Source organism: Lytechinus variegatus, chromosome 11, assembly GCF_018143015.1.
Source record: "Lytechinus variegatus isolate NC3 chromosome 11, Lvar_3.0, whole genome shotgun sequence".
NCBI classification, from domain to species: domain Eukaryota; kingdom Metazoa; phylum Echinodermata; class Echinoidea; order Temnopleuroida; family Toxopneustidae; genus Lytechinus; species Lytechinus variegatus.
This window is the reverse complement of record NC_054750.1, coordinates 23,689,956-23,705,170: the sequence shown is the minus strand read 5'-3', so window position 1 is coordinate 23,705,170 and position 15,215 is coordinate 23,689,956. Positions and strand designations below refer to the sequence as shown.

At 38.5% G+C, this 15,215-nt stretch overlaps 1 protein-coding gene across 1 annotated transcript; it reads right to left on the bottom strand.

Moving 5' to 3' along the window:
• Positions 1-2,402: 2,402 nt before the first annotated feature.
• Positions 2,403-6,218, bottom strand: LOC121424273 (IgGFc-binding protein-like). Its single transcript, XM_041619902.1, has 3 exons — positions 6,167-6,218; positions 3,919-5,045; positions 2,403-2,498 (listed from the first exon to the last, which is right to left on the bottom strand). Exons 1-3 carry the CDS (start codon positions 6,216-6,218, stop codon positions 2,403-2,405), a joined length of 1,275 nt encoding a protein of 424 aa, XP_041475836.1.
• Positions 6,219-15,215: the final 8,997 nt, after the last annotated feature.

Here is a 15,215-nt window from a genome sequence, read left to right as displayed (position 1 = left end):
AAAGCCTTGCTGGAACTGTGGAGGCAACCATTCGCGAGAGAATAAATATTACTGTCCATCTTTTGGCAAGGCTTGCAACACCTGCTCCAAAAATAATCACTTTGCAAAGGTCTACAAATTATCAAAGAAAAATGTTCACCATGTAGAGAAAACCGACAGTGAAAACGAACTTGGACTGGCGCAGACGGTGTATTCCATTCATACAGTATGTGGCACTCCAAGTGGGAAATTCAAGGACTGCACATTTGATCTCAACGGGATTTCAGTATCACTTCTGATCTACGTTGGTGCTAAAGTTTCCGTTCTCATTGACGTCACTTAACGCCAGCATTTTTCAGCAATATTTCCATTTTCATTGACGTCACTTATCGCCAGCATTTAAACAGCCGCGAAACTGCAGTCTTACAACTCTGATATTCTGGTTTTGGGAGTACTCACTATCCCTTTCAGCTACAAGGACGTCAGGTTAGACAGGTTCACATTCTACGTACGTAGCAAAAGGTAGAGGCCTGATGGGAGTGAATTTGGTTGACCAGCTTGGATTTCGTCTACAGCATTTTTCAGCAATATTTCCATTTTCATTGACGTCACTTATCGCCAGCATTTAAACAGCCGCGAAACTGCAGTCTTACAACTCTGATATTCCGGTTTTGGGAGTACTCACTATCCCTTTCAGCTGCAAGGACGTCAGGTTAGACAGGTTCACATTCTACGTACGTAGCAAAAGGTAGAGGCCTGATGTGAGTGAATTTGGTTGACCAGCTTGGGTATCGTCTACAGGACTCATCAGGTGCACACATCAACAACGTCAAGGACATTGCATACGAAGAGCAGTAATCCTTCGCTGTTTTTATATTTAGGCGTAGTGAAAGGATACTTCCATGCACCAAGGATTGACCAGTCGGTGCATCCAGTTTCACAGAGCCGTCGCCATCTACCTTTCACAGTTCGTGAAGAAGTGTCTTCGGAACTGACACGCCTTGAAAATGACAAGACCATAGAGAAAATTGATTCATCACCGTGGATCTCGAATCTTGTCATAGCGCGTCGGAAGAATTGAGAAATCCGTCTCTATGTTGATCTCAAGGCAGTCAACAAAGCAATCATCCCCGACAAGTATCCCTTGCCTACGATACTGGAGTTGTCAGCATCTTTACACGGACCGGCAATCTTCAGCAAACTGGATATGCGTAGCTATCTGCAAGTGCCAGTAGCAGAACGCAGTAGACATCTGACATTTGTTACAAATGAGGGGGTATTCCAATACATGCGAATGCCATACGGCCTAAGTTCAGCGACGATTGCCTTTCAGAAAATCGTATTCTCAATCCTCTCCGACATGGAGGGCACAGTGAATTTTCTGGACGACGTTTTTCATGGTCGGGATCAAGTGGAGCATGACCGACGACTTCAGGAAGTTCTATCCCGTTTCGCGAAGCACACTCACTCTCAACCGAGAAAAAAACGCAGTTTCTCAGCGTAGGAAATTTATTTCCTTGGTTATCGCGTCTCAGCGTCAAGAGTTGGGCCAACACGCGATAATATTGAAGCGATTTGCACACTTCCAGTTCCTACAAACGCAAAAGAGCTAGCATCGTCCCTCGGTACTACCAACTTCTACCGTAAGTTCGTACCTCAATACGCGGTGATAGCAGAGCCACTTCAGAAGATGATGCGCAAAGATGAAGCTTGGCTGTGGAACCATGCACAGGTTGCGTTCGATACCCTCAAGCAGGAAATAGCACCACCAGTTGTTATCTGCTTTGATCCTAGTGCAGACATCCAGGTCACAACTGACGCGTCAGCTGTCGCCATCGGGGCAGTGTTAACGCAACGATAGATGGAGTTGAGCGTCCGGTCGCATTCGAGTCTAGAGCTTAATTCGACACAAATAAAATATATTCAACAGGAGAGCGTGAAGCATATTAGCCTGTATACGTTAGTGAACACTGGCACATCTATTTGTACGGGCGCAAGTTCACACCACGTACCGATCACCAGGCATGACGACACTTCTTGCAACTTCAGGCTAAAGTAATTGACTGTTACGCATCTACCGGTGGTCAGACAGGTTGCACCAATACAACTTTACTAGTGTTGAGTATCTCACAGGATCGCAAAATCGTGTCGCAGATATGCTGAGTAGCACAAACATGGCAAGTAGTAAGTGCTACAAACTGTATGAATGGAATACACAGTCTGCGCCTGTCCATGTCAACGAATCTACACGTTTTACGTGGTCATGACAAACGCGACAAAAAAGCTTGTTACGAGAAGTGAGCTCAAAGCAGAATCGCAAAGTTATGCAGTACTTCAGCGTGTGAGAGATTACATCACTACAGGATGGCCATCTGCTATTCCTACCGAGCTAGAGCCATACCATCGCGTTCGAGATGAGCTCACTATGTTTGATTAATATGTGATAGCTCGTGGTACACGTGCAGTGATTCCGGTATCAATGCAGCCTTGAGTCTTAGAGCTATCCCACGAAGGGCATCCTGGAATCGTGAAGATGAAACGGCGTAGTCACGAGGCCTTCTGGTGGCCTGCCTTGGACGTCAAGTCGAAGATTTCGTCAAGCATTGCAATTAATGTGCTATTAGCAATAAGTCAGCTCAACCGTGATCCGCACCTCTTCAGCCTGTTCCATGGCCTCAGAAGCCCTGGCAGCATTTTCAGATTGACATCTTTGGGGAAATTCAGGCAGCTCCCCGACATGATCAACTTCTCCAGGTCATTTATGATCTCCATAGCAAATGGCCAGAGATTGCAGCAAAGAGCTCGATCACACCATCATCAGTCACAAGTATCCTTGACAAGATATTTACGGAATTGGGCCTTCCAGAGTCCATTACCACAAATAATGGTCCCCAATTCGCGTCAGAAGAATTCAGGTAATTCCTCGGTGACATCGGCATCGATCGAGCATCGTCTGACAACTTTTTACAACCCGCAGAGTAACGGTGGTGTTGAGAAATTCAACAGAATGATCAAAGAGAGATTTAAAGCTTTTCTAGCTGATGGGCTGACCTTCGATAAGGCCATCCATACCCTTCTATGCACCTATCGCAGTACCCACATTCGCTGACCGGAAAGACACCACCAGAGCTGATGATTTGTCGCAATCTTCGAATGCCTCTTTGCGTTCTCAAGCCTCCCACATCCGAAACCGCTGACACACAGGAGAGAGCAAAAACTATTGTGGAAAAACAGCAGAAAGCGAAAACCTACTACGACACGAGATCGCGAGCTAAGACGCTAACATTCTCAGTTGACCAGTGGGTTCGAATCAAGCGTCCGCGAAACAAGCACAAGCTTGCATCTTGCTTCTCTGCACCCCAGCAAATCATTCGGAAGCTGCTCCAGGACCACACAGTAAGTGGAATGCCAGACGGAAGACCGTGAGTTTGGCAACGAACCCATGGTACGACGTTCGCAGCACCGACAAAGAGCGCCTAGATATTTTGAAGAAAATGATATATTGTAAGTGTGTTGAAGGTATGATTTTCTCATCTGTATTTATACATTTTTAAAAACAGGGGGAAATGTACATGTATATAGCTTTCCATAGTTGAACGTGTTGCGTGTAACACAAGCTCGCGAGTGAAACGTTGAAGCTACGTTGAGTTTTATAATAAAGGCTACACTGTAACGTTCATGCTGTCTTTCCTTAATTCCTTATTATTTGAGTCTCCAAACTCTACACGTGTGACTGTAGCATATAAAATGTATAAAGGACCTATGATGTTTACCTATGACTACTATGCAAATTATGTGAGAGTGTAAAATACAAATACCAAAGGCACGCCATTAAGAATTACAGGTCTTGACTATTAGGAATGTAGACCTATATGTATTAAGCATCTGTCATCTATTACATCTCAACATGATACAGTTTTAATTGATTTTAAAACTTACTGAATAGTACGGTTGATAGTTTTGAAAAACTGTGATGTTCTTCAAATATTTACACTCAGAGGTTACTTCAAGATAGACGGTGTCAATGTTTGTCAACGTTGACGTTCTGTTGGCTTCGTGTACAGGAAAGACTGTTCTCTTTACATATTGTTCAATTGGACTGACTCGGATCATTGAAGGGTCAGAATTAGTCATGCTGTCTGAGTTTTTCCCTTTGACATACTGAATGATGGAAATGGGCTTGTCTGCAGATACGAAGGTCATATTTTGGGATGGAATATCAACTGTTAAATAATCACCCATATTCATATAACTTTTAGATCCGTTGTAGGAGACAGTCGTGTTGTTCCGACCTGCTACTATTTGAAATAGATATCCAGAACGTCTCATTGGGAATGGGCTTAGCACATAGAGTACTCCCCATGCTTCTACTGGTGCTAATTGTTCTGCAAGATGGTCACAATACTGAACACCTTCGGGAACATCAGCACAATCAGCACCAACGGTTACTGTAACGGATGTGTTTGCGACAACACGAGAGCCTGTTATGTTTGTATATTTCGGACGAAGCTGCAGAGATTCGAATGGACTAAGAGTGTATCGCAAAATGTCACTGTTGTAATAGATGCCATTCTGAAACTGGACAGTAGAGTTCAGAAAGATTTCAATTCTTGCTTTCTTATCTAAAGCAGATATCGTGACTGTGCCCCGAAAACTTTTCTCGCTTGTCATTATTGAAAACAATGCTAGGAAGTATTCCCTACCCAGATACTTCATGGGTACAACCGAAAACGCATCCGATGTAGCCTTCATGAGGCTATATGAAATAACTTTTATATCTTGATCAGATGTTAAAACAACTGTAGAGTTGATGACATCGGTTGTTGTTTGTTTGATCAGAGAGTTTGGTAGAGGATAGTTGTACGGACCAGATCTTGGTGACAAGGTAATATGGTCTTCAAATAACGTTCTCGGAAAAAGTACACGAATATTAGTTTCTTCTTCTTCCAAAGCCTGGATAACAACACCATTATTTGTAGGTTTGGAGTCGTCGTTTTTGTTTGGCATCGGAGCAAAGATGAACTGCCTATTACCCTTTGCAAGTAGAGTGCAGAAAGCAGTAATACCTGTGAAACAATATTAAAATCAAAAGAAAAAAAAAGTATACGTTAATATCAGTGAGATAGATTACCCTTAAAATTTTCACAGAATTGGTATTCTCAGAACCATTTCTTTTATGTAAGGCAGGCCTACTTTTCATGCTTATGAAGCATCATAAAAAATGGGAAAGATTCGAATTAGCAGTATACGAACAGTTCTTGCTGAGTCTTTCACACCCATTTGACACTCAGCTAAATAATTCATAAAATGTTTTTTTTTTATAGAACATGGACTTCCATGACATAAACATGATAAATGTCATGCCCTTAAAGCCCACAACAAGCATGACAAGTTAATTTCACCTTAATTTTACAATTAGTCGCGTATGTAACTGAATGAAAACATGCCTGATTGTACTGTTTCAATACTGCAAATGCTCAAGTGTACATGTGATTCTTTGATGCTGTCTGTTATGACCGTACGTTGAATATCAGATATATTCTAGTCCGTTCATACTTATTGCAAGACTAGTAAATAAATATCTCAGGCTTTGAAAAAAGTAAAGTGGAATTATGTATCCGAGGTTGGTCTGGCAATGAATATTTTTCCCGAGGGGCGAAGGCCCGAGGGAAATCCGATGCTTTGCCAGTCCAACCGAGGATTCATAATTCCCACTATGCTTTCGAAGGTAACGCCTGGTATATTTGTTTGTATTTTATTTCTAACCATTTAGAACCAAAATATGCGTTGCGGTTATCATTCGCGTCATATATAGAATAAGTATGTTGGTCACACGTGGTATGTTGATCATAAGATATGAAATATGATATCGAATGTAAATTCATCATCAAAATCAAGGGAAAAAAAATAAACTTGGATTTGGTAAAAGAAATAAAAGTTATAAATGGTTTATCTTGAAAATTAATACATTCCTTGATGAGACATTGATTTGAACAATGTAACTGTTTTATCAAACAAACGGTACAATCCGATAACATAAATTTTCAGCATTTGCATTCATTATCTGTGAGCAAAATATGTGCTTCGATCCTGCGCAATTACTTGCACCTCATCGTGATATATGATTTGGTTGTTAATTTCACCACAAATGTTATCAATAGTTATTTCAGTCCAATTATTACCTTACCTAAAGTGATCAATACGAGGGATGAAGAACGAATCCGCGATCGGGACGCCATTCTGTTAACAGGAATACAAAGTACAAAATGATTGGAATTGTATCAAATGGAATAAGAAAATGTTGCCCAAAATGGGAGAGTGTAGCTCATTCAAGAAAACTAACACAAGAAACTCTTGAACCTTTAAGTCTAATTTTCAGTTTTACCATAAGCGGATCCAGGTGGAGGCCCCCATTGGCCGAGCAAAAATAAGGGGGGGGGCGAGAACGTAAAAAACGAAGGGGAGAAATAACAAGAGGGAAAAGAAGAGGAAGACGGGTGAATAAAACAAGATGAGGGGAGACTTGGAAAAAAAATCTTCCATGTCACTATATAAAATTTCCACTCGCATTGCTGAAATACATATCTAGCCTAATAAAATAATATGGAGCTTAAATAATCAAGGTTTGAAGTCAATATACAAAACGTATTTCAGCCCGGACATCGAACTTTCATGACTTTGTTTGATTTACAAATTGATTTGTTAAAAGTAATCCAAACGTATATCAAAAATTTCTACTAGCAATTCGCTCTAGCACATGTCGCTGTAATTTTTTTGTTACATTTTTTTCTTGTTCACAGTCACAAACAATGCTCAGAATTTCAATTTTCAGGACAAAATACTTGAAATTAAAAAAATAGCTCTCCCTATGCGCTCGCACGATATAAATAGGGGTTATTAGAATATTAGATTTATGTTGTTTTATAAAAACAAATGAAAGAGAAGATCAATTACAATTTTACATGATAGAGAAAGCAATACCTGGATGAAAGTTGGAAAGGCTGCCTGGGTATAGAAAAGGCTAACCTTATAACCATAACCTACAGGTCTTCCTCTCAAAACCTCCCGACTCCATCCAGGTCAGAAAGTTAATGGTTTAAAAAAAAAATGGTTTAGACGGGGGTGTGCAGGTGAAGCTTTGAAAATTTGTATGTATATCTAAGGATATTATTAGCAGAAAATGGTAACCGTAACCTAAATTTTTCATAAAAAAATACCAAAGTGTTTACAATTAGAGATAAAATAAAAATGCCAGTTAAAATTGACAGGCAAAAAATGGGAACATGCACGTACCTGCCACAAAGCGATCAGATTAGCAAGATTGAAGATTTAGATCTCCCAAAGTTGCATCAGCTTTAAAATGAACAGTCCTTGAGTCTGGATAATCCGCAAATGGCTCTGAAACCTTACAACACTCTTGTACTCTTTTTAAAGTTATCATCTCATCTGATAAATCACGCCCATAATTCTTAAAACCACTACATCTTTTTTGCACACGGCCTTTATTTCTGCTTGTGCGATTCTTTTATATACCTCCACAACATAATGTAGTATGTATCAAAATCACCTAAAGCAACAAAATGTGAATATAAGGTATTGAATTAATGCTGTATTATGGAAACAAAGTTATGTATACTTTGAGACTACATTCTTGCAAAAAAAAATCATTATGTTGGATATCGTCAAGAATGATCGTTATGGGAAGTGATCAGTGAGAGATCTGCCCCCCCCCCCCCAGAATTTCAACTTGTGTTTTGTATATCAACATATTGCAGATGAGCTGCAATAGGCACCCCCACCCTATCATACACACAAAAAAAGCTATAACGAAATCGCCTCACTTGTGGGCCTATTTTGGAGAATTTGTTCCTTTCTTATCATTTGTTTATCATTAGGAAATGTAAAAATATTGAGGTTTGATGTGAAAAGAAATAAATCATGTATATTGACTTTTATTTCATTTTATAATATGACTAGGATTTCACGCGTTGTTCAGACGTGGGATTCTAGTCGGAGTAAAATTCTATTATGCTTGGATGAAAAATTCCAACGATATTTCTCTCATCACGACCAAGACAAATGCTGTTTGGTTTGGAGGAAGCCCAGACGGAGGAAAAGTTGGAATAGTGCCCATCTGGACAGAGTAACTCCTTCCTAATTCCTCCGATCCAAGATACTCCTATGCTGGATTCCATCGGATAGGGCGTAAAACAACGGCCCTTATATTATAGAAGTGCGGAGTAACCCTATTTGCGCACCACTTAAGATAATTAAGCGCGTTAAACATTACAGCTCGTGTGTTAAATGGGCAGTGTAAAAAAAATCATAAAGAATAAAGATGAATTAGAGGGTCGAATGTTTACTACCAGTGGATAGGATATATATCTGACATTCCATATCTGGCCAGAAAATGGTTCATGGACAGGCTCATTTTAAACATAAATCGGCATTTATCATGTTTATGAAAACATCCCACGACTGCATGGATCAAATTCATCACCTAAAACAGTTAAATAGTCCTAAATCTTCGGCCAGTTAAAAAAAATAGCTCCAAAGTCATCAATATTTCTTCCCAATTTAGGCAAAGGAAGTTCAGTAGTTGTTCTCCCTATAATCAGTGTTAGATATGACCAATAATCATGCACCTTTGTCAATCAGCTATGGGTTGGACTGAATGAATATATTTTGACTTCCTGTTGTAATTAGGCTTGTGACACCTAATCCTCTACCCTATCCCTATGGTTCTCATGCAATCGGTTTCATCGCGGGAGATTATAACCATGATAACGCCAAATGCATATAATATTACATGTGCTTTTGACCGGGCACGGTGGCTCAGTGGTAGAGCGCACGCCTCATGAACGGGAGGTAGTGTGTTCGATTGCTTGTTCGACCCCAGGCCGATTATCAAAGACTTAGAAGACTTCTTGCTCGGCGCCCAGCATTAAGATTGGAGAAGGGTAATAATAATATATTGTTAATAATATATTGTTATATCATAATAAGCAGTTTCCAAAGTGAAGTGCCTACCCTGCATAAGTTATCATTTATTCTTATAAGCCATGCATGTTATATAGAGTAATAAACATGAGACATTGAACATAATTGAAACTAAAAACGGAAGAAATCACTTCTGTCGTTCAAAAGCCACCAAAGTGTGCATATTTATTTTGTTTCCATCCTCTGTCGATTAAGAGGGGAAATAACACTGTAGATGAAGAGCTTGACTCCAAAAAGGTTTAAATCCACCTTTGTGACGAACATTGGTTTGTTTTATATATAAATTTATATGTATCTTAGACGAAGGAATAAAATGCACCATATCGCATTTGAAAATAAAAATGGATCGCAAATTTGAGTTTTATTCCAAAAGGAGCTAAATCCAAAACAGTTGTATTCCAAAAGCAGCTAAATCCAATTATAGTTATTTAAAATTTGTTAAATAAAGTTTTGCATTCATTTTTTATTTACGTGTTGTGGATAAAAGTTCACAACATCAGTGCAAATTTTGATAAAAATAACAGAATTTTACAATTCGTATGAAAAATATTTGGATTCAGCTCCTTTCATGATTAGTTATCGAAGTCACCGCCATTAGAAGATATGATTTTTTTTCTTTTTGTGATTTTCACTAGATAAACATTTTTAACAAATGTTAAATGTACTCTGCTAGCAATAAATATGTTTTTCGTGATCAATTTTTAATATCATAGATGTTTAAATTGGCAAAAATTGCATTCTACTAAAGTTTACTTCAAAAATGATCTACATTCATGAAATTTTTATTCTTAGAAAATTCTTTAAAAATGATAATGAATTCCAGATATCTGAAAACATGGTTTAATTAATCTAAGATGATAGCGATCATAGCAGTATCATATATTGCAAAAGAAAACTGCAGTGGATAGGGGAAAGTGGTGAATTAAAAAAATTGATCTACTGAAAAAATTTAAAGTAGATTTAGCTCCTTTTGGAATAAAACTCTTCAAAGAAAGTCAATTTATCTGTTATTGATTCACTAATTTTTTTTATGAAATAATATTGTGTTTGGAGAACAATATTTTTAGTAATCTATTTTACCAAGGTTACTGTTTAGGTTGGACTTTAATTACACCTGCAATTAGGAAGTAACCAAGTACCGACAATCTTTTAGTATGTCATTAGATCTATAAGTAATAATAACGAATGTTTGTTGAGATATTTTTCTTGAATTGAACACAAGGAAGAAAATCAAGGAAATGATATTCGATGTTTAAGCATATAACAAGTTCTGAAAGGGATCACAAGGTTAGAGGTTCCTATAAGATGACTTAGAAACAATTTTTTGATACGAAATAAGAATTTTCCTGAAATGAAACAATAACAGAAATCACTTCACTCTTCATAAACATTGTTCTTGACTCACTGCGTCCATCATATTCACATATTTTCACACAGACAAGTAGGCGGATCCAGGGTTTTTTTAGTGGTGCAAAAGAATATGGAAAGAGAAGTTACAAAAAGATTATAAGAAAATATACAAGAATTTTCAGAATACTGAGTTTATTATAACTCTAAAGATACAAGAAAGGAGCTAGCGTACTTTAAAGTGCTCTGCGCTAATCTACATGACTTAATGTCATCAAACGTCAGATAGACAGATTTTCGACACTATACCAATTATATATTCCTTTGTCGGGTGAAGGTGAGTTTTTGAACAATGACAAGCCGCCATGCCTCAGCTGGATCAAAGCTATTGCTTCGATACAGTACACATATGGGAGAAGAAATACAAATGTGTAAAGTTATACATGTACAACAGCTTTTGGCAACTCTTTTTTATTTAAATATTGTAAGAAATGGATGAAGAGAACAATGGTAGGCGTAGCTTAAATCAAGGTTCCCCAGAGCTATCTACCCTTTGGAAAAATTGGTGATGCCGAAAAAATGTCTCTGCCGGGAATCGAACCCGGGCCCCCAGCTTTGAACGCCGGTGCCTTAACCACTAGACCACAGAGACGGTTAGTAGCTAGGGCGAGCCCGATCCGATTGACCGTCAGATAGACAGATTTTCGACACTATACCAATTATATATTCCTTTGTCGGGTGAAGGTGAGTTTTTGAACAATGACAAGCCGCCATGCCTCAGCTGGATCAAAGCTATTGCTTCGATACAGTACACATATGGAGAAGAAATACAAATGTGTAAAGTTATACATGTACAACAGCTTTTGGCAACTCTTTTTTATTTAAATATTGTAAGAAATGGATGAAGAGAACAATGGTAGGCGTAGCTTAAATCAAGGTTCCCCAGAGCTATCTACCCTTTGGAAAAATTGGTGATGCCGAAAAAATGTCTCTGCCGGGAATCGAACCCGGGCCCCCAGCTTTGAACGCCGGTGCCTTAACCACTAGACCACAGAGACGGTTAGTAGCTAGGGCGAGCCCGATCCGATTGACCGTCAGATAGACAGATTTTCGACACTATACCAATTATATATTCCTTCGTCGGGTGAAGGTGAGTTTTTGAACAATGGGGTTCGATTCCCGGCAGAGACATTTTTTCGGCATCACCAATTTTTCCAAAGGGTAGATAGCTCTGGGGAACCTTGATTTAAGCTACGCCTACCATTGTTCTCTTCATCCATTTCTTACAATATATATATGTATATATATATATATATATATATATATATATATATATGTGTGTGTGTGTGTGTGTGTGTGTGCGTGTGTGTGTGTGTACCTTGGTTAATTCCGTCCACTACCGTCGGTTTCACGCTTTCGGCGATCTTCAGGCAGACTGATGGTTTGACGACTTGGTTGAGTCTGCATACTGCGATGGGTCGTCACACCTGATTGGTTTTTTGGGGGGTGTTTGTGGTGGCAATTTGATATTATTTCTGATCTTTTGTTGAGGCACTTTTTGCTATTGGTTATAATGACGTATTTCTCTTTTAGTCAGAAATTGCAGAGCCCACTCTTTCTTAGGTTAGTGTTGGACAAACGTAAATCAGTGGAAAAGCACAAACGATGTACTAGATTGGTTCACCAAACTCCATGACAAAGAGTCATTGTCTTTCATTGTCTTCCATCTCATCCGAACTATTATCCATCTGTCTTCAATGGGCGAAGCAGTTCACTGACATCGGAGATAATGAGATAGATATGGTAAATATATTACACGCAAGGACTTTACTGTTTGATGACAATAACAAAGCGTGGGAAAAACAAGAAGGACATAAACAATTTGATGTCTCTATGGGGGCGCATGATGGAGCCGAGGTTTGCGAACTAGTAGGACTCTACGCGCTGACAAAAATGAAAAATCTAAACACCCACAGCTGTAGGCCTTTATCGGGATGACGGCCTCGCCGTACTCAGGAGAACCTCAAGCAATAGTGCCGATAGGTCATGGAAAGACCTAATTAAAATATTTAATCAGATGGGCTTACGCATTACGGTCCAAGCCAACCTTAAGAACGTCGACTACCTGGACGTAACCCTTGACCTCAACGACGGTACATTCCGGCCCTACAGGAAACCAAACGACATACCTCACGTACACAAGAGCTCAAACCACCCCCTCGATACTCAAGCAGATACCATTAGCTGTCGGAAAAAGAATATCAGGTCTATCGTCAAACGAATGTATCTTTAAGGAAGCAGCGCCCCCATATGATGAAGCCTTGAAAAATAGCGGCTTTGAAAGGGTAATACAGTATGAAGAAAAAAATGCGAGCGAAGGGGGCCAAAAAGCAGAAGAAACAGGAAAAGAAAAATCACATGGTTTAACCCCCCCCCCCCCTTATAACGCAGAGGTTAAGACAAACGTGGGCGGTAAATTCCTGTAACTGTAAACAAACACTTCCCGAAGGGTAACAAACTGCATCAAGTGTTTAATAAAAATACAGTTAAAGTCAGTTACAGCTGCATGAGAAACATGAATGCAGTAATGAAATCACACAATCAGAGGGTCATCAAACAAGCCAAGACTGCATGGGCGGAAATCCCAGGGGGACAGGGGGACGTGTCCCCCCTACTCAAAATAGTAGGGGGGACACAATATCAAATGTCCCCCCTACTATTTGTACATACATAACATAACATAACCAGGGGGAACTATTGGCGGAGCAAAAAAAGGAAAAAAGGGAAAGAAAGAATAAAAAGGAAAAGAGAGGAGAAAAAAGAAAAGGAAGAAGACGTGTGAATAATTAAAAAAAAATAAAATGAGGGGAAGACTCGGAAAATAAAAAGAATCTTTCATGCCACTATATAACATTTTCGCTCGCGATCTCGGTCGCACTGTTATGTGATTTACATAACTTGTTCAATATTGAGCTTAAAATATCAAGTTTGGAAGTCAATATTCAAAACATATTTCACCTCGGAAATCAAACTTTCATTAGTTTGTGCCGGAGTTTTTGTGATTTAAAAATAGATTTTTATAAAGTGCTCTGTTCAAATGTCAGTTTTATGGTCTAAATATTAACATTATCTGCTCGCGCTACGCGCTCGCAAATTTTGATTTATCGGGTACTTATTATTTTCGTGTATGCCATAAAGTTTTCAAAATATCCCTTTTCACATGTTTCAGGCCTGATTGTCAAAACGTATCAGCTAGCGCTGCACGCTCGCCTTTGATTGTCAAGTTATGTATGTGGTGTGTGTCAATATTGATCACGCAACAAACTACTTAAAATCCTTTGTTCATGACTGTTTATCACCAATTTTCGGCTAGCAATTTGCACTCACGTTAATTCCGCGCCCCCATTATACAGTTATAAATAAGATATCGATTCAATAATTAAATTGTCCCTTTTGTTTCATCTCGCGCATATCAAGAGGAATAGAAAGATAGTAATCATGTTCATATGATGACTGTCCTAAGGATTTCCCGGTCCTATACCAAAACCGCATACATTCCGAAGCTTCGTAATTCCGAAGGTTCGTATTTCCGAAGGTTCGTAATTCCGAAGGTTCGTCAATCCGAAAACGAAATAAGGTTCGTAATTCCGAAGGTTCGTCAATCCGAAAACGAAATAAGGTTCGTAATTCCGAAGGTTCGTTAATCCGAAAACGAAATAAGGTTCGTAATTCCGAAGGTTCGATAATCCGAAAACGAAATAAGGTTCGTTATTCCGAAGGTTCGTTAATCCGAAAACCACAAATGTTCGGATTAACGAACCCTTTTTCGTTTTCGGATTAACGAACATCGAGGTATAGGCAATTTACGTGTTTCGAACATTCGGAATAAAGAACCTTCGGAATTACGAAGTGTAACCGTAAAAACTCAAAGTAATAATGACGAAAAATATCAGCTCTTTATTAAGTGCATTCCATATCCATCTCACCATTTTCCTACAAAGTGCTTGAAATATACTGAACTAAATTTGACCCTTTTTAGTTCGGAATATCATTTTTTTTATGCTCGTGCTTCGCGCTCATTTTGATTTCCATGATAAAAGATGTATTTAGAATGCCTAGATTCTTGAATTAAATCTGAAACACGCGTGCATCTGCTCGCGCTTTGTGCTCGCATTATTAATTAAAGGTCAAGTCCACCTCAGAAAAATGTTGATTTAAATCAATAGAAAAAAATCAGACAAGCACAATGCTGAAAATTTCATCAAAATCGGATGTAAAATAAGAAAGTTATGACATTTCAAAGTTTCGCTTATTTTCAACAAAATAGTTATATGAACGAGCCAGTTACATCCAAATGAGAGAGTCGATGACGTCACTCACTCACTATTTCTTTTGTTGTTTATTGTTTGAATTATACAATATTTCAATTTTTACGAATTTGATTAGGACCTCATTGCCTGAAGCACAAAATGTTAAAATAATGGAATTCCACGTGTTCAGGGAGGAATGAAACTTCATTTCACATGACAATGTCGAGAAAATAAAAATATTTCATATAATAAAATACAAAAGAAATAGTGAGTGAGTGATGTCATCATTGGATGTAACTGGCTCGTTCATATAACTATTTTGTTGAAAATAAGCGAAACTTTAAAATGCCATAACTTTCTTATTTTACATCCGATTTTGATGAAATTTTCAGTGTTATGCTTGTTGAATTTTTCTCTTTTTATTCAAATCAAGTTTTTGTTGGAGTGGACTTGTCCTTTAAAGAGATGGTCCGGGCTGAAAGTATGTATAGCTTGATAAATAGAGTAGAATTCACTGAGCAAACGGCGGAAATTTCATCAAAATCGAATAACAAATAACAAAGTTATTAAATTTTAAAG

Bases quoted from the DNA above. Each gene is read 5' to 3' on its own strand.
- LOC121424273 (XM_041619902.1), bottom strand. From the start codon at position 6,218: ATGGCGTCCCGATCGCGGATTCGTTCTTCATCCCTCGTATTGATCACT. The intron at 5,046-6,166 runs GTAAGGTAATAA...ATTGTTTCACAG, and splicing joins CCTCGTATTGATCACTTTAG to GTATTACTGCTTTCTGCACT. The intron at 2,499-3,918 runs GTAAGTTTTAAA...TCACGATTCCAG, and splicing joins ACTATCAACCGTACTATTCA to GATGCCCTTCGTGGGATAGC.